Here is an 18,515-nt window from a genome sequence, read left to right on the forward strand (position 1 = left end):
AATTAAAATTTATTAGATTTATTTGATGTTTCGTATGTATTTCCAAATTGTATTTGAGTTATTTATACTGTTTGACACATTTTTGCTTTAATGTTAAATAAAATATTATTATAAAACGCGCTTGAAATGTCAAATAAACTTAACAAAATTTGATTAAAAAAACTAAATTCATATATTTCGAAAGATGAAAGACTAAATTGGTCCAAATTTTTAAAATTGACTAATTTCAAAATTCACTACAAATTAAGGGATAAAAAAAATTGACCCTTGTATTTATAATCGACGAATTTTAGTAGAGTTTAATAAAAAAAATAGTAAAAACAAGGTACAGTAGTTATAATTTAGTAAGCATATAAAAAAAAAAATTTGATATTTTATTATGAAAATAATTGAAGTTAGTATCCCATCTCTCCCTCTCTATATAAAGACACATTGTTGTGTGAAGATGGGTAATTTGGTCACATGCAAGCTACCCAAATTGGGGTATTTTGATTATTAATCATTGTCGTATAGCGAATGTGATATATCAGAACCAAGTTGAAGATTTTTGATTTAAATGTTTTTCTACTTAAGGACAAGACAAGGGCACATGTTGAGGTAGGGGCCCTTATCTTTCTTGGAACCCTTATTACACTTCAGATGCCTCTCCCATCTTCATTTTACTTCTATTTTTCTAGCCAGAGGACAACCTAGTCCTTTCCCATTTATTCTTTCTTTTGTTTTTCTCTAATTAATATATACACCCTTTTTACTTTGTTTACTATATTTTTCACTATTTCTACATTTTTTTACTCCTCGTCTTTTAACCCTCTTTCACTTTTTTATAATTTTAAATAAATAAATTGTTATAAGTCAGTAGTAAAAGATAAGTGATCATCTATTCTTTTTTTAATTAAGTAATGAGGAATTAATTACGTATTATTATAAATTTATTATTATCGTGTTCTACTGACTTAAATATCAGAGTATTTTTTACATTAACATATTTTATAAGATAGGCTTACCACTAATCTAATTTTTTCTTTTACTTAAAGAGTATAAGATTATAATTTGACTTACTTGATTTATATCAATATGAACTTTTTTTTTATTTGACCAAAAGACAAAATTTATGTATAGAGGTTCTTTTTTTTTATCATAAGAGTCTATTTTGACAAATCAATAAAATATTGAATTGATTGAATTTTTGAATTGATATCATTCGCAACATCTTTTTTATTCTACAAAAACAAATTTATGGGTACGTTAGCGTTAACTTGTATTTTTTTATGTTTTCTTTATCATTCTGTTAGAACAACAAAACAAAAATATATAGAAAAGTAAAAAAAAAAAAAAGTCGTTTCTACTTAAAACCTCATAGATAACAATGTTAAAATTAACCACTATATTTAATATATCGTCTCTTTTAAAATCTAAAACATTTTCATAATTTTATCTTTAAAACAAGTCTCAGAAGGTTGAAAAAGAAAAAAAAAATCAAAATTATAAAACGTGAGCAGAAAGGGGTTAATATTTTGAAATTCATAATATAATAAAATATGATCACTTTTATCTTTTAATATACAGACATTCGAAATACATGTCTGAAAATAAAAAGGCTATATTATATTATGTGGATAATTAAAGTATGATTTTTGTGCTAAACCGAAGCTCCAACATCAATCAACACCTGAAAGGGAGGATTGAATAAAAACAAGGTGTTTTCTCTCTTTATCTTTTAGGTTTAGGGTAAGGACAAGGTTTTTGTCCCCATCTGCCCATCATGCTCTCTCTCTCTCTCTCTCTCTCTCTCTCTATATATATATATATATATATATATATATATATATATATATATATATACATACTCACCACGCACAATCATGTTCTCACCTCTCATCTCTATCTTTCCATGCGCCACACCGTGTTTTCTTTCTTCCAAGTACCAACTATTCTTCAACCTGTCATAATTACTCTCTTTTTCTTCTGATCAAGTAGTAGTAACAGTGTTGAATTCAATACCCACAAACACAAAGTGGTCACTATCTTATACACCATGCCTTCACTCTCAGAAGTGTATCGAGCCCACCCCGTTCACGTTCAACACAAGCACCCTGACTTAAACTCTCTGCAAGAACTCCCTGAATCTTACACCTGGACGACCACACAGCCCCAAGACCAAACTAATAATAACAACCTCAACCACACTGTTCCCGTCATTGATCTCAACCACCCAAATGCCTCAAACCTAATAGGCCATGCATGCAGAACCTGGGGGGTCTACCAAGTCCTCAACCATGGCGTACCCATCACTCTTCTCCACGACATTCAACGCCTCGGAGAAACCCTCTTCTCTCTCCCCTCTCACCACAAACACAGAGCAGCTCGTTCCCCCGACGGCGTCGATGGCTATGGCCTCGCTCGCATCTCTTCCTTCTTCCCCAAACTCATGTGGTCCGAAGGCTTCACCATTGTTGGCTCCCCTCTCCACCGTTTTCGCCAACTCTGGCCCCAAGACTGCCACAAATACTGGTATATACATCTTCATGCACCCACGTCTTTCTTTACAAAATTAAATCAAAAAGACTGTTTCTTTTGTTGTTTTCGTTGCCATGGATAATTATAATCACTCGTTTTTCTTATCCTAATGCAAGTTATCACAAAATATATGTGGACCCACCTCCAAGATTAGTAGAGTGATCAGAATCTAATGCAACAACGTTGAAACAATTTACTTATGTTTCTTGATATGTCGGAAATCTCTGGGCTAATAATAGTCAACTGTGGTTTTTTTTTTTTTTGTTCCCTATTTTTATATCTCTTTCTTCAGTGACATTGTCATGCAGTATGATGAAACGATGAAAAAGCTAGCGGAGAAGCTGATGTGGCTGATGTTGGAATCTCTGGGTATCACAGAGGAAGAAGACCTAAAATGGGCCGGTGCAAAAGGTCAATTCAAGAAGACTTGCGCTGCCTTGCAACTGAACTCCTACCCGACGTGTCCGGATCCGGATCGGGCCATGGGTCTGGCGGCCCACACGGACTCCACCCTTCTCACGATTCTTTACCAGAACAACATAAGCGGACTGCAGGTTCACCGGAAAGGAACCGGGTGGGTGACGGTGGCGCCAGTCCCGGGCGGGCTCGTGATCAATGTGGGAGACCTGCTCCACATATTGTCCAACGGGTTGTACCCGAGCGTGCTCCACCGGGTGTTGGTGAACCGGGTGAAGCAAAGGCTTTCGGTGGCTTATCTATGTGGCCCTCCACCGAACGTGGAGATTTGTCCACACGAGAACTTGGTAGGTCCGAATCAGCCTCGTCTTTATAAGTCAGTGACTTGGAACGAGTACCTTGGCATGAAAGCAAAGCATTTCAACAAGGCACTCTCTACGGTTCGGGTTTGTGGTGGAATGAATGAGGAAATGGACTAGATTTGGTGGTGAAGGTTTTGGATGGTTCCCTCTTGCATGGTCTATTTTGTACGAAACATCATCAAAGGTGTAATATTTTTATTTATTTTTTCTTCATGATTTGGTGAACTGGAAAAATTGGTGGTTGATGAATTAGATGTGGTGGGGGATGGGAGCAATAAATAAGTTTTGTTTGGCTGTAAACGGGAGAGAGAACCATTCGAAAGGATAAGAGATATAGTCTCTGGTGTGTTTCATTTGTCTTTGTATCGAAAGGGACATTACTAAATTCTCAGTTTTCATCATTCAATTCCACCACAACAATTTCATATCTCTCCCTTTCTCTATGTTCATTTTATTTTTAGGGTCTAAACATTTATCATATACCTTTTATCTTGTCCCTTTATGGCAAGGATATTAAAATGCTGAACCCAATTTTCGATGTCTCAAATTTGGATGAAATCATTTTATATATTATTAATTCATTTGAAGTTGAAGTTGAAGCCGTATATGTACAAAGTGTGAGCGACATGCATTTATGAGAACCTTACAAAATCACTAGAGAATGGATTCTCTCGCAGCCCAACTTGTGTTGTTGCCACACTCGTCCACTCGCCAGACTGACACCTGCAGTTCCAAATTTCTACTCAGAGAGATAAATGGAAGTGTTTCATTATACACTAATTTTTTATTCTCGGAATATGCATTTCAATAATTGGGGTTTAAAAATATTGCACATGCATTTAACGTGTTTAAAATAGTATTTTTGGGATTAACTATTATTCATACTGTGTAAAGGATCGTCTTTTCCTCTATATAAATATACTAAATTGATCGTTTATATAGAGAAATATAGATAAGTACTTTAATAATATGATAAAATTGTTCCGTTTTTCTAATGGGTTGGTTGAGTACTACTAACTCCTAGATGACTAATTTTTCGTCTTTTTCTTCTCCCGTCCACCTGTTGTTATTTTCAATCTGTTCAGTAATCAAAGTCTTTACAGTTAGTCAATAATTGCTCATGATACCTACAAAAGGTATTACGATGCTTAAGTTAGAAAGAGATCGATCACTCAAGTATTAAATACAGCAATAATTGTCATCAACTACATCAACCCTCTATTTATACAAATTGTAACAAATTTTTACTTACCAATCGGTCTTATTATGATCCAATCATACTTTAATCACAATTACCAGACTAATCTACTTGATCTCCACTAGAAATCTCTTATCTAGTCAACTTACAATTGGATGGGAATATTTTCCACATCAAAAGTAGTAACTCGTCCTTGAGAGCATGATGAGGTCTCTTGGTTGCTACCTTGACAAGGGTTTTACCGGATCAAACTTAGATTCTACATATACATGTAGTCTAGGTCGATCGGTCCATACTATACAATTCAATATGTCAAACAAATGACACCAAATAAATTCTAATTCAATGATAAGAAATGAGTATAACTTATTCTCACAAAATTCTCTTTTATAAGTGAGTTTTATTTTCCATTTATATATGGTGAATTAATTGATTTATTTTTTATTCGATATCTCTAATGTAATAAAATTTGTTAAAATCACTTTTTCCATTGATATTAATATTTTTTTTTCTTAAAATATTCACTTTATATATTTACTAATTGAAAAATTGAAAAATAATATTCACCCATCTAATTAAATTGATTATCAGTAAAAACTAAAAGTTAAAATAAAGTATCTCCGAACATTAATTACTAATGAAGATTTTTGATAAACCTTAAAACATGCGAAATAATCTCTTAGGTTCTGATTAACTAAAATTTGTTGAAAGGATAAGTGATTCTGAAACCAATAATGTGAGGAGAGTCTATAGGCACATATATATATATATATCCTTTACTCCAGACAGTGGGGTTTGTAAAATACAAGTTGTGAGAGTTTAGGTGACAAAATAAGAATCCATAGATAAGTGATGGAAGTGGTATAAAAAAACAAAGAAACAACTTAGCAGCTAGGTTCATACACCTTTTTTACTCCAACATAATATGAAACAAAGGAGCGCGAATAATTCTCAATCATTTGGTTTATGAAATCATTGTCTGAAGGAACACATAACATAATGTTGTTGCTGTCTCTCTGCAACCACGTGCCGGTGCCTTCCTCCAAAGCATAGCAATACATATGATGGAGAAGTGCCTATTTTTACCACTCTTTCTGATTTAATCCTTCTTCTATTTGTCCTACGCCTGTGTTGTTGGGGTTATAATCATTTTCCTCATTGAACAAATCCACCAAGCGCTTGTCCTATTCCAATCACTACTCCCAAATCCATGTCTCTGTTCTTCATCTCATAGCTGCTGAACCTTCCAGGATTCAGGACACTTCCTCAGAGACCAATGGATATCAAACAACTATCCATACATGTTAGAAATTCAAGTGTAAGTTTAAGTTCCACATTGATTAAAAACAAGAAAATAGAGCACTGTATAAGAATAAAGATTTATAAATCCAATGTTTTGAGGTTTTGAATTGAGAATGGTATCAATGTTTTATGTAATTAGACTTTTGTCTCATTCGTGTTTTATCTCTTCATTGAACTTCCTTCTCTAAACCTTGACAATATCTTCTTTATACGAACAATGATAATTTGACAATTAAATGTCAACTCAAATTATAAAAGAAAATTGTCAAAATTTAATTATTAAAAAATCTTTTTCCTTCTTTTTTTTTTCTAAAAAAAAATATATCTTCCAGAAAGTTGAAAGTTCGAGTTTACACCCCATGTCAAGTAAAAGTTGAGAAAATTCAACATTATAATTATAAATATATATATATATATATATATATATATATATATATATATATATATATATATATATATATATAAATTTTGAATAGAAGGTAACGTAAACTCCTTTTATAAATTATACTCGGGTTTTATTCATATTTTATATCCGTGATAAATTATTTCCTAACAAAACCTTTACATTAAGTTTTTTATAAACACTTTTAAAAATTAAAAATATAGTTCATACGTATAAATTTAAATTTTAGAAAAATTACTTTTTTTTAACTTATTTAAAACTAGATAATTTCTTGAAGATATAAATATGTGTTTAGTTTCATGAATGGTATACATTATGTTTGTACAATCACGTGGTCTTCTCGTATCAATCGATTTGAAATTGAATCTTACATACACACATACATATATAAAACTTAAATTTTTAATTTTTAATAAAAAATCCCATTGTCAATACTCGATTTCTGTAAGTGTCAAAGATAGTGTGTTGTCTATGTATGAATTTCGAACTTTTTTCATTTCCAAATCTTGATTTTGTTTTCATTTATATATTTGAGTCTCTCCATAGAAGGTGCACGACTACATATACTATAAATATATTTTTTCACAATCTTGATGGTTGATTTTAATCATTATAATTGTATTTTATTTAATAAGGTACAATAATCAATTCTAAAATTCAAATTTAAAAAAAAAAATTAACCATGTTGACGCAAATTAAGTTTTTTAATAACTATATATATTATACTGAGGGACAACAAAATTGATTTTTTTTTTACAAAGTCATGGGTGAGAAATTAATGTAATAAGAACCCTACCATACTTTACTATCTTTTCTTTGTAGTAGTTTCTTCTTAACCATTAATTTTCTAACAGTAATAGTTACCACTAAAACTGCTATCATCTATTTTCCTCCTTTTATTTCCTGCAAAAAAAACTGTTGAGAAGTAGAATCAAGTTCTAAAATTTTCAACATATATACTTTGTTAATTATATATAATCGCAATGAATTGTTCTCATTCCAGGGATAATAATGAATGCAGAGATCTGAACTAATCCATGAAATGATTAACGAATACCTCAAACTGACAGTGACACGATGCAGCTTAACATGCACCACACCACTATCTCTTGTCGATAAGAAAGAAATGGTGCAGAATCGATTAATTGGCACACCAAAGATAAGTAATGCTACATTAATTCCTATAGAAACTTCTTGTCTGTTCAAGATTTTTGTGTTATTAATTACTATATATCTTCTTTAATGGTGTGGAATGAGTCTTGTGATCGATTTTTGTTTAATATAAAAACAATATCTGTTTGTTATGTTATGTTACTCTGCAAGCTGTGTGAGTGTTGTATTCTACAGTACTAAACTCGGGTGCGGTGCTGCATTAGAAACACTGTTTGTTATTCTGAAATTGAAGTGGATGAGACACAACACGACACACTAACACTACTACAAAACAAAAGACATAAAGACACGGAACATGATATGAAGAGGAATGGTTGAAAAATACATTGATATATAAATATATGTCCTTTGGAAGGTGCCAAAAATAAGAAGCGCAAAAGCTGAATTTTTCTTGATTTTATTATAAGTGTTAGGTGTTGAACTAGATTGGCCATACCATAGTAACATATACGTGGTTTGATCTAGATCAGTGAGAGAGTATACGTAATGAAAAGATCCAGGAGGTTGAAGTAACTGTTGCATGATTATGAGTTTGTGACGCAAGGTGCATGATTTAGTCATAGTTTATCTTTATCCAAAGGATTCCATCATGGGGAATGATTGAAGACAGCTAAATCCCAACTTTGAACAAATAATTGGTGAGTGTGTGAAGAGAAGAAGAAGAAACCGAAGGAGAAGAAGAAGAAGGAACCCTTTTGTGGTGAAGTTTTGTTGTTGTGTTTGAATATGGGCGAAATGTTTAGTAAGTCACAATTATGGGTGATATGACTAGTTTTGTTGCTACCTTCAGCTGCATTATGCAATGCCAATTATAAGTTTTACATCACAGGACTATATAATTAATACATATGAGGCTCTTTCCATTGAACCCAAATCAGGATTTTGTTCGAGTGTTTCTGTCAAATATCAGAATCAATCTGAGTCACATCAACCACGTAGCTCATTGAAGGTAGATATGAGTTGAGATTTGGTGAATGAGATGTTTTACTTACACCAATTGAATGAGACCAATGTTCCTTCGTCATCAAACTTTTTGAATGAGATTTTCTGAATAGGATCACTGATGATCTCTTACCAACCTCTTCTCTGATCCCACCACACGAGAGAATTCGAACCAAAACTATTACTATATTATATCAGATACATACATACATACAATTAAATTAATGCACTGACTTTGTTTTTTGCTTAGGTCATTGTCTTTTCAGATTGTGAATGACTAGTGCACCTTTCTTATGTATTATTGTTAATTATTATCATAATCTAATCAATGTGATTGAGAGGTACCTGTGTTAATGATGAAAGCTCAACCTCTTCAAACTTCCAAAAAAAGCATATGCTGTGATAAGTGTAGCACACGGGCTGGCTCCTAAATGGAAGCAAGGGTTTCTTTCTGTTACTGCTTTAATCTTTTCTGATTTTCTATCTAATGTAATCCATTTGTAGTTGTAATAACACATTTGTTCTTGGTACATGGACCTGGTTCCTATCTAAAAACACTTAATTCGTCCTTATCTTTTTTTTCGTTGCGGTTTCTCACGCTCAATCTCTTTTCTTCCTTTCTCTATCCGTTCGATTGTTCAGATGATCGGAGTACCTGTTGACAAGGCTTCAATGCTTAAGTCAATTTAAATCCGTTTGGGTGAGTGCAATTAATGCTATAACAAATGCGAAATAAAAGTCCTTATCAACTTACTTTGGATTCCTATATATCTATAGTGTTTGACCTAGGCTTGTGATTAAGGTTTTCTTAATCACAGCTAATTGTTTTTTAAACTTGAATACTGACTTATATTACTTTAACTTACAGATTTAGTTTTGATGGAGCTGCTCGACTGAAACTGAAAGGCCGTGCGTGCTGTCAAAGTCCTCATAATTATGTTATGACGACAAAGTTCCATTATTACGAGCGCTCGGGTCATGAGTTCCCTAAAATCATTCTGGAGAAATTACCACATCAACAACTCACGGGATTATCCGTCTATAACGAACAACCTTCGACCGTTTATCCTTGAACCGCCTAACTAAATATCTGGCTAGAAATGTCGATAAGTGATACAATACAAGTTTCGATTGTTACATGTTAGTGAAGAAACAATGGATGTTACGAACTTACTAAAGATTATTGTTGGAGATATATATGAATCTGTGTTCCGCGTTCAATAGTAGACGTGACATGCTTTGTCTCTACCTTATAATAATGGACATGCAAATTAAATATCATGAGTTTATTTATAACAACAAACTTGAAATCTCAGCTGCTGCATCCAAAACAAATTCACATATATATGAATCAGATTTCAACCTTTTTCTTCATTATATTCCGATCACTGGGGCGTTTCTTTTGAAGTTTAAAACTGTTTTCAGTAATTACGATCCAGGAATGTTGTATATGGAAATATATATACCTTTTTTTTTTCATAAACATGCTTGTTTGATAACAAGAGCTTCGTAAAACGTACAATTTATTTTAAAAAAAAGTAAAATATAAAAAGAATAAGAAGTACTTATTATATAGAACATAATATTATTTTAAACAAAATACTATATACCGATATTATACTATTAGAATAGGAAGTAATATTTATATATAGAGAGAGAAAGAGACAGATAGATAGATAGTATCAAAAAGAGTTGAAGGGTCAAAGTATTTAAATATTATTTGTTCTTAAAATTGTATCACGAATGTATTGTTTATATTTCATTAATAACACTTCTTAAAATTCTCTTCTCTTTATAAATTTTACACTTTGGGCTCTTGATGAAAAATTGAAAAAACTTATTTCTAAATCATTTTGTGAAAAAAAATATAACAAATATTCAATACAAAAAAAACTAATACAATGGGGGGAAAATGTATAAAGTTTTCTACGAATTAAAGGAACCAATATCACATTTTTTGTAAAAGAATTATACAATTTTTTATAATTTTTTGCAAGAAAATCTCATAGTTTTAAATCATGTTATATAAGTTTTACGCTGTAAAAAATGGTAATTAGCTTTGTAACAATATTATACTAAAAATGAGAAAAAAAGGGGTATATAAAATATGAGGTTTGCAAAAAATATCAAAAATTAGTTTTTATGTTATAAAAGGCGATTAATTAATATAATAGATGCTTTACAAAAATTGTTATTAAAGAGTAATATTGACATAAATCGTGTATTAATAAAAAAAATGACGATCTTGGATCACTAAATTTACAAATAATATTTTCTTGCTCTCTTAATTGCTTAAAATTATTAGTAATGGAGGACACAGCTAAAACCCTAAAAAGAGATTAGAGACCAAAAAACAAGCTAACGTGCTTTATCTATTGCTTTCGCCAAACATGGCAAAATGGTAGACAAACTGCATAAATTTTGCCGATTGTCCAACCCACTTTCTTCATGCATCGATCTCAGTCACCAAAAATAACACAGCCAACCACATATATTGTTTTAAAATTTTGTTTTTCTTTGTAGTATAAGCAGCAAGTCGTTGTAGTATAGTGGTGAGTATATCCGCCTGTCACGCGGATGACCCGGGTTCGATCCCCGGCAACGGCGTTTGTGCTTTTGGCGTTTTTTTTTTTCAGAATTCGGAGTCTAAACTCGTGCTTTAATTTGCATGGGTACTTTTTGATTGGGTCAAAGATGAGCCCATAACTAAATAATGATCCTCTTCTTCTTACACCCCTCAATTTTTAAAATTAGTTTGTTTACCTTTTGTAAAATGAGTTTTTTAGAATAAATGAAAACAAGTTTTCCAAAACAAATTTTCAAAATGAGTAGTATTTTATGTATGTGTCTCAAATGATCTTGTTGTCAGCTATGTTGTGCTTCTCTGCTGTAGTTCCTCCTAGTCAGGAAAATCCCATGGATCATACACTATCTGATGAAGTTATTTAGATTATGATGTTATATTACATGTATTGATTTAAAATTGAACTGCAACAGCAAAATCATGAAGCGAATTCAGTTTCATTGCTTTCAAAAGACATATATAACTTCTCTTAACCCTTTTTCCTTTACCTTATCATCCTCAATTATCTGCTTAATTATGGAGCTAGAAGTGTTTCTGATTGATTAACAATGCATGTCATATGTTTTTGCTTAAGATCCATACACTACACGAAAATTGGCCAATCTTATTTTATCATTTCATTATTTTTCATTTAGAAGTGAACTAATCATCCAAAAGTGTAATAAAAGCTGTCATTTTCTATATCTGATATACTAAATGTGCAGAGAGGTGGGAAGAGGATCAAGTAAACATAAAAGAGAAATTTTACCAAAGTTGAATAGAAATTTAGAACTCAGAACTTATTATTACAGATTGGAGTCAAAAAGTACATAATATTGAATAAAACAAGTACTATCTTACTTTTTTGCTTGCGTTTATACATAAAAAACCATAAAAGTTGAAAATTTCTGCATATCTGATGGATACAATACAAGTAAAATAAAGTATAGAGGTAAGATGAAAATATAAAGAATCGTTCAGGTTGCAGGAAGAGTCCAATCTATCTCTTCTGGAAGTTAAAGGTCTTGATTGCAACAGCAAAAATAAATGCAAAGAGAACAGCAATGCCAGCAACCACAACAGCAGCAACTCCAATGAAGTCATGTTCGATACCATAACTGGTTTCTATGAAATCTTTCACAGTCATGCGTTCTTCAGACATGAATTCAGTTAAATCTCCAAACTGAGATCCAACCAATCCATATAAGGTCCAAGCCACTGGGCATGCCCAGTAGTACCATCTCCACCAAATTGGAATGCTCTGTTCAAAATAGAAAAACAACAACATTATAATTGAATCTATGTTCATGCATTTCTCATAGTATTTCATTAATTCAAAAGCTGGGTGGCAGCAAAAAACTTACAGGTCTTGCAACAACAAATCCTGAGAAGAGATTCCAAACTGCATAAAATGCAGCAGCCACGATGGAAGCAACATGGTGGTTTGGTGTCACTCCCACAGCCATCATGCCATAGAAGGTGAAGTACAACAGTGTGAAGTACATGAAAAATAGATACCAAAAGAATTTCTCTGCAGTCCACTCAAATCCGATCATGGCATAAACTATTACACCATATGTCACTGCTTGAGCAAAGATATAAGGTAGCTCCACCAGAATCTGTCACAACAAATACCCAGTTTGTTTGTTAACATGATCAATGTATGCAAACTAAAGTACTTTTCATGTTTTTAAAATCAACAATGATGTTATGTTATGTTATGATACCTGTGAAAATGCATAGGGTAAGGCAGAATACATTCCCGCAGCTTTTTCTCTGTAAAAGACACTCCTTTCAACTGCAACCACTGGCTGTACTGAGGAAGAATTTTGTACTCCAAGGAAGAGAACAGCAGTGTACATTGAACCTATAGCATTCATCAAGTCTCCTCTGGTGGAACTGTAAAATCACCCCAAGTAATCAGAACACCAGTGGAATTTCCAAGAGTCATAAGAAATTATTTTCAATTTCATTAATATTTTACTTACTGATTTCCTCCGAGGTCCCAGAACATCGTTCCAAACATCAGGGCTATGAAAGTGGTGAAGAAAAACCTCACAGACGTGTATGGTGGATTACGCCAATATGACCAACGTTGTTTCCATAAGCAAGCTTGGCATTGGACCAAGAAGGACTGAGAGTATCGACTAGGGAAATGAAGATCCTTTGAACCAGGAGCAGGTTGACTCAATTCTTGTATAAGCTGCTTGTTTCTCCTGAAAAGCCATGAAAAACTCACTTAAGCATTATGAAAATCAAGAAAACAAACAAGAGTTAGTAAATTCCTATCCACTTGCGTTGTCTTACCTATATAGATCAGAGTTCTTGTACAGGTCAGTGAAATCAACACCCAGACTAAGCTCTTGAGCTGTGGTTGTAACTTCCAACATCCAAGTAGCAGGGTTATATCCATCTTTGATTTTGCTCACTCCATCAATGCTCTGAACAGTGGAAATTATTGGGAAAATTTAGTATTTTCTGTGAATAATGATGATCGTTCTAAGTTACTATTAGAGTATGATCTTACCTCAAAATACTTTATCAAATGACTAGAATGACGACCCAGTGGCCCGACATATATTTCTTGTCCTCCACGCTTCATCAGGAATAGCTGGAATCACACAGAAAAACATCATGTTAGACTCAAGCCTACGGGGGGAGAGAAACCAAGGAAGACATGTTTTCGTTTGTCATTGTCGTCACTCACCTCATCAAATGCTTCAAATATGTCAATGCTGGGCTGATGGATGGTGCACACAACGGTTCTTCCAGTGTCCACAGTGTTTCTGACTGTTCTCATGACAATAGCAGCAGCTCTTGCATCTAGCCCAGAAGTAGGCTCATCCATGAAAATTATGGACGGGTTAGCCACCAATTCAACCGCAATAGTCAGCCTCTTCCGCTGTTCGGTAGAGAGGCCACTCACACCGGGTAATCCAACCAACGAGTTCCTCAATGGGTTCAGCTCCACCAATTCCATGACTTCATCAATGAACATCTGCAACCATTTGTCAAATCCAAAAAGTTCGAACAATCAGCCTCTAAGAAGACAAAGCCAGCTATCTCAATGAACAGCTTAAATTTAAAATGCTTTTACTTTTCTCCCTAGTCCTTACTAACTAACCTTTCTGGTTTTGGAATCAACACTTGAAGGTAAACGAAGCCATGCTGAGTAGACCAAGGATTCGTAAACTGTAACATGAGGTGAATGGATATCATTTTGCTCACAGTATCCAGAGATACGGGCAAATGTTTCTTGCTTCTTAGGGTAACCAGAAATTTTGATGCTTCCATCAATATATCCACCGGTTTTCCTACCAGCCAGAACATCCATCAACGTAGTCTTGCCAGCACCACTTACACCCATCAAAGCTGTGAGAACACCAGGCCTGAATGCACCACTAACACCCTTCAGAAGCACCAGTCTGTCCTCTTGCACACCTTGATCCTTCATTTCCTGCAAGTGGAAATCAAGGGAGTTAGAAATCTAATTTTTTCTGGCTAGAGTGTTAGAATAGAGACAATGTTAGAAATTTATAACATGGAATGTGATTTACCTGTGGCATGTCAACGGAGTATACTATTTCATCAAAGGTGATGGAATGTGGTTCAAAAGGAAGAACCATTCCTCTTTTCTTTCCATGGCTGGACTCCACAGCCGAACCATCTCTTCCTGAACTTTCTGCAAGACATTTGAGATATAATTGTTCAGAGACTTGAGCTATAATTCGAATTCCTATTCCTATTAATCATTGAATATGATTACCATTGAGTATTCATGGGGGACAAATAAGAAACATAGCTCACCTCTACGTGGTAATTCAACTTCTGCTACAGCTCCTCCATTAGGTGTATTTGTTTCTGGTTGTTCTTCAGTTATTGATGCTTGTGGCTTATCAAATGCTGCAAATTCAGGTGCATTCTTTTTAATAAAATCTTTCATTTCCAAAAAAGAAATTTAAAGTATAAATGACGTGAAAAGTACTCACGGTCAAGGAATTCGAGAGCAAAACCAAACAACCCGTTCAAAACGAGCACAAATCCAACCAATCCCGCGAAGCCTATCCAATACCAATATGAATCTGTGAAGAATGCACGAGAGTCCAAATACGCAACTCCTAAATCGTAGGTATCCTGTAATTAGAGAGAAAAGAACTTAGAATCGCGCCGTTCTTAACAAAAGTATACACATTGTAAAGTTGTTAGTTCAAGAAATTACGTTGTGCCAATTGTTTCCGAGAAATTCATTGATCATCAAAGCATTCTGCCCATACATTAAAGGTGAAATCCAGAAACCCCAAATCCACCAGCTTTTGATATCCCCTGTTTCATTGGCAATGAAATACAGAATCAATGGCTTAGATTTTCCTATTATGATAGAAATTCCTCTATTTTTCAGTCAAGTGTTTGTGTGATTAACTTACTTTTTGACAGAATGAAACCACCCAATGCAAGAAGCGTGAGAACTGCAAAGGATCCAAATGTGTTGGCGACAATCATGTTCCTACCAAGTGCTGCAATAGCTCTGAATAATCCAGAAGCCATCTGACTAATAAAAAACAGCACGAGGAACTGCTTGAAGAACCTGCATAAAATCCAAGAACTCACATTATAAGCAACATGTAACCTACTAGAAGCAGCAAAATTCACTTGCTCCAAACTGATGAAAGAAGTTTCTGTACCTCCCAACATTTGGATCAAATCCAATAACGTAGTAGGTGAGGACTACCCAAAGAGCAACCTCGGCTAATGTAACGGGAATCTTGAGAATCCACGAAGGAATTGCATATGCCCAAGAGGGATAAAATAGAAGATTCCGTTGCTTGTAGAAAACAGGAAGCTTAGCAATGGTCATGGAAATCTCAGCCATTCCATTAAACATCACCGTTACCAATGTGAAAAATATAGCGCCAGCATAAACACCTGCATCGTCTAGATTATCACGGGGCATCTCCGTTCGGAAAAACAGTGTCAATGCAATTAACGCCATGATGAAAAGCTGAAAAGCATCAAGAGCAAAATTGTAAGTAAAAAGGATAATCATATACGTCAGTTTTTCTTGATATAAAACAAGGTCGAAGTCTAGAACAGAACCAACCTGACATAGTTTGAAGATGTAGACAAATGAATTCCTTTTCATAAGCAAATACTCTCTTGAGAAGTTAGCCTTTAACAGCTCCTTTTTGTTGATACCAAACCGCTTAGTGGTCAATGCAGCAGGGTGGTTCTTAGTCCTGTCAAATGGAACTGCCAGCTCCTCCCCAATTTTCCTTCCAATATGGAATGATTGAAATGCCTCAGCAAATTGAGTAACTGTCACAAATCTGTATGGTTGATCTCTGCGAACCCAGTACTGTGCTTGATCTTTCTTGGAAGTCACTTCTTGAAGGAAATCAGCAGTACCTTTCCTCTCTGGACATCTAAAACCCATGGATTCAAAGAAGTCCAAAACATATTCACGAGGGCCATGGTAAACAACTTGGCCGTCGGAGATTAAGATAATGTCATCGAAAAGGTCGTAAGTCTCGGGTGCTGGCTGGAGCAAAGATATGACAGCAGTTCCATTTAGAATGTGGACATATTGCCTGAGAGAGCTCACAATCTGAAACGTGGTGGAACTGTCCAACCCTGTGGAGATTTCATCCATGAACAGAGCATTCGCTGGTCCAACCAACATCTCTCCAGTAGTAACACGCTTCCTTTGCCCTCCAGAGATCCCACGCAACATCTCATCCCCCACCATGGTATCAGCACATATATCCAACCCCAGAATCTGCCAAGATAAACAGTTAACGAGTTCAATAACTTGGTCATCATAACAAACTCTAGCTTATATAATCACATAATTGAATTGAATCACGTTTGTTTAAGCATTACCTTCATTGTATAATCTGTCACTATGCTTGACTCCTGGCCTGCAGTTGCAGTTGCCTGTTACATCAAAAGATTATAATCAGATGCAATCCAAGTTTTGGTTTTTCTATTTTACTCAAAAAAAGATTAACAGAGGTTCTTTTGGTGACCTTCATGTAGACATCAAGATCTGGGTCAGGCTTGATATTTGCTGCTTTCTCTCTTCTAGACAACTCAGATAGCATGTCTGCGGATTCAAGAAATTAAATGATGATCAGTCATTCTTAGTTGGGCTGCATACATGTTAAATTAGATTTTGTAAAGATGGTAAAGGGAAACTAACCATAACGTGATCCAACCCCTTGACACCTCGCTGAGAAAGCCAAGGTTTCCCTCACAGTCATTTCTCCGATGTGAACATCATGCTGGCTGATGTAAGCAGCGGTTCTCTGGGGTACAAACTCGTTCAGTTCGTGTCCATTGTAAGTCACTTTTCCGGAAACCTGAACAAAACATCAGTATCGATATCAGTTTGCTTTCTCCTTTTGTTTGTAAAGAAAAACTGTTACCATGTGTATATTAAAAAGAAGTAGTTTAACCTTAAGACTTTTATCAAGCTTTCCAGACAGGGCCAAGAGGAGTGTGGTCTTTCCTGAACTGGGAGGACCCAAAAGCAGTGTCATCCTGCGAGGTTTAATAACCCCACTGACATCTTTGAGAATGGTAACGTGTTTCTTTTTGCTTGGGACAATATGGAGCATGTTAAGAAATCCCTGCAACACCAAATACCATGATGAGACTAACTGAAAAAACAGAACAAAACGAAGAAACCAAGCTTATATATATACACACTAAAATCAACCCTTCCCTACCTCTATGACATTAGTAACAGAGTTGATGAAAGAAGGCAAAGCTCTACTTCCCGCAAAAGCCTCTGCGTCAATATTCAAATGCTCATATCGAACTTCAATGGTTGGAATATCAAGCCCAACTCTGTATCAAACAATAACAAATAACAAACCAAGCGAAAGGTGAAAAATATGGCACTCAAAAAACTCCTACTATAGTGAAGAAGAGGTAATATAACATACCTGTCGATACGCTCTCTGAGCTTCAACAAGAACCTCTCGTTGTCCTCTTCGGCCACCTTGACCAACCTCTCAAGAAGCTTTTGTTTCTGTTGGAAACCAAGATCAGTAACATCGATTTCGTTTGCAACTCCATGAGATGCCGTCAACAACCCTTTCCTGAGACGGTTGTAGGTGGGTAGCTTTTCGAGAGCAGCCCATTTGAGAGCTTCTTCGTCATCCTCTTCACGTGAAGACCTTGAAAATGCCTCCACACCATTGTTCCTCCAAACTGTTGAACTTCTGGCACGTAAACTGTTACTTGCTCTGTAAATATCTCCCTCCATCTTTTACTTTCTCCCTTGTTTCTCCTTCTTCTTGTTCTTCTAGTTCTTCTTGAAGGGTAGAAAAAGCTAATACAGCGAAACCAATCAACGCACTACTCTTTCCTTCTGCAACTAAATCAATGAAAGAACATGCAACAAAAAATGAAGGAGTATTTGGGTTTCTCTTCCTCACAAACATGTCTCTATTTATACATGCATGAGAAAAAAGCAGGCGGCGCTTGAAGAGTCAAACGTTAAATATAGAATAATAGGCTTCGGTTTTTTCTTTTGCTTTTGTTTTTAGTAAGAAAAACCAGAAAGAAAACTTGTACGAAGACATTGTCTTGAATTTGTAAAAATAAATTAATGCATTGCAACTTATAAAAAAAGTT

General features: G+C 34.6%; 2 protein-coding genes and 1 non-coding gene across 4 annotated transcripts; 2 read left to right on the forward strand and 1 right to left on the reverse strand.

Moving 5' to 3' along the window:
• Positions 1-1,880: 1,880 nt before the first annotated feature.
• Positions 1,881-3,723, forward strand: LOC114184250 (gibberellin 3-beta-dioxygenase 1-like). The gene is made up of 2 exons (XM_028071535.2): positions 1,881-2,511; positions 2,810-3,723. Exons 1-2 carry the CDS (start codon positions 2,036-2,038, stop codon positions 3,411-3,413), a joined length of 1,080 nt encoding a protein of 359 aa, XP_027927336.1. The 5' UTR covers positions 1,881-2,035; the 3' UTR covers positions 3,414-3,723.
• A 7,126-nt stretch (positions 3,724-10,849) lies between these two features.
• TRNAD-GUC (transfer RNA aspartic acid (anticodon GUC)) lies at positions 10,850-10,921 on the forward strand. The gene has a single exon. It is a non-coding gene; the product is annotated as a tRNA-Asp (tRNA).
• Positions 10,922-11,662: 741 nt separating this feature from the next.
• On the reverse strand, positions 11,663-18,315 carry LOC146886559 (pleiotropic drug resistance protein 1-like). 2 transcript variants are annotated; one of them, XM_085673106.1, is made up of 21 exons: positions 17,822-18,315; positions 17,603-17,723; positions 17,330-17,503; positions 17,074-17,233; positions 16,901-16,977; positions 16,755-16,808; positions 15,976-16,650; positions 15,560-15,876; positions 15,302-15,462; positions 15,097-15,200; positions 14,867-15,011; positions 14,685-14,780; positions 14,435-14,559; positions 14,002-14,334; positions 13,585-13,875; positions 13,405-13,488; positions 13,185-13,318; positions 12,866-13,093; positions 12,605-12,776; positions 12,242-12,496; positions 11,663-12,138 (listed from the first exon to the last, which is right to left on the reverse strand). In XM_085673106.1, exons 1-21 carry the CDS (start codon positions 18,142-18,144, stop codon positions 11,878-11,880), a joined length of 4,290 nt encoding a protein of 1,429 aa, XP_085529232.1. In that variant the 5' UTR covers positions 18,145-18,315; the 3' UTR covers positions 11,663-11,877. The 2 variants fall into 2 exon arrangements, with proteins under 2 accessions (XP_085529232.1, XP_085529231.1); XM_085673105.1 differs by having other exon boundaries at positions 15,560-16,650.
• Positions 18,316-18,515: the final 200 nt, after the last annotated feature.

Source organism: Vigna unguiculata, chromosome 5, assembly GCF_037176805.1.
Source record: "Vigna unguiculata cultivar grain cowpea cultivar isolate G323 ecotype 2 chromosome 5, ASM3717680v1, whole genome shotgun sequence".
Lineage (NCBI taxonomy): Eukaryota > Viridiplantae > Streptophyta > Magnoliopsida > Fabales > Fabaceae > Vigna > Vigna unguiculata.

What these genes read in the sequence shown, in the direction of transcription:
- LOC146886559 (XM_085673105.1), bottom strand. Translation starts at nt 18,144, where the DNA reads ATGGAGGGAGATATTTACAGAGCAAGTAACAGTTTACGTGCCAGAAGT. An exon ending in AGCTTGATAAAAGTCTTAAG is followed by an intron (nt 17,234 to 17,329) that starts GTTAAACTACTT and finishes TGTTTTGTTCAG; the next exon opens with GTTTCCGGAAAAGTGACTTA. An exon ending in TACCCTATGCATTTTCACAG is followed by an intron (nt 12,497 to 12,604) that starts GTATCATAACAT and finishes TTGTTGTGACAG; the next exon opens with ATTCTGGTGGAGCTACCTTA.
- LOC114184250 (XM_028071535.2), top strand. Translation starts at nt 2,036, where the DNA reads ATGCCTTCACTCTCAGAAGTGTATCGAGCCCACCCCGTTCACGTTCAA. An exon ending in CAAGACTGCCACAAATACTG is followed by an intron (nt 2,512 to 2,809) that starts GTATATACATCT and finishes CTCTTTCTTCAG; the next exon opens with TGACATTGTCATGCAGTATG.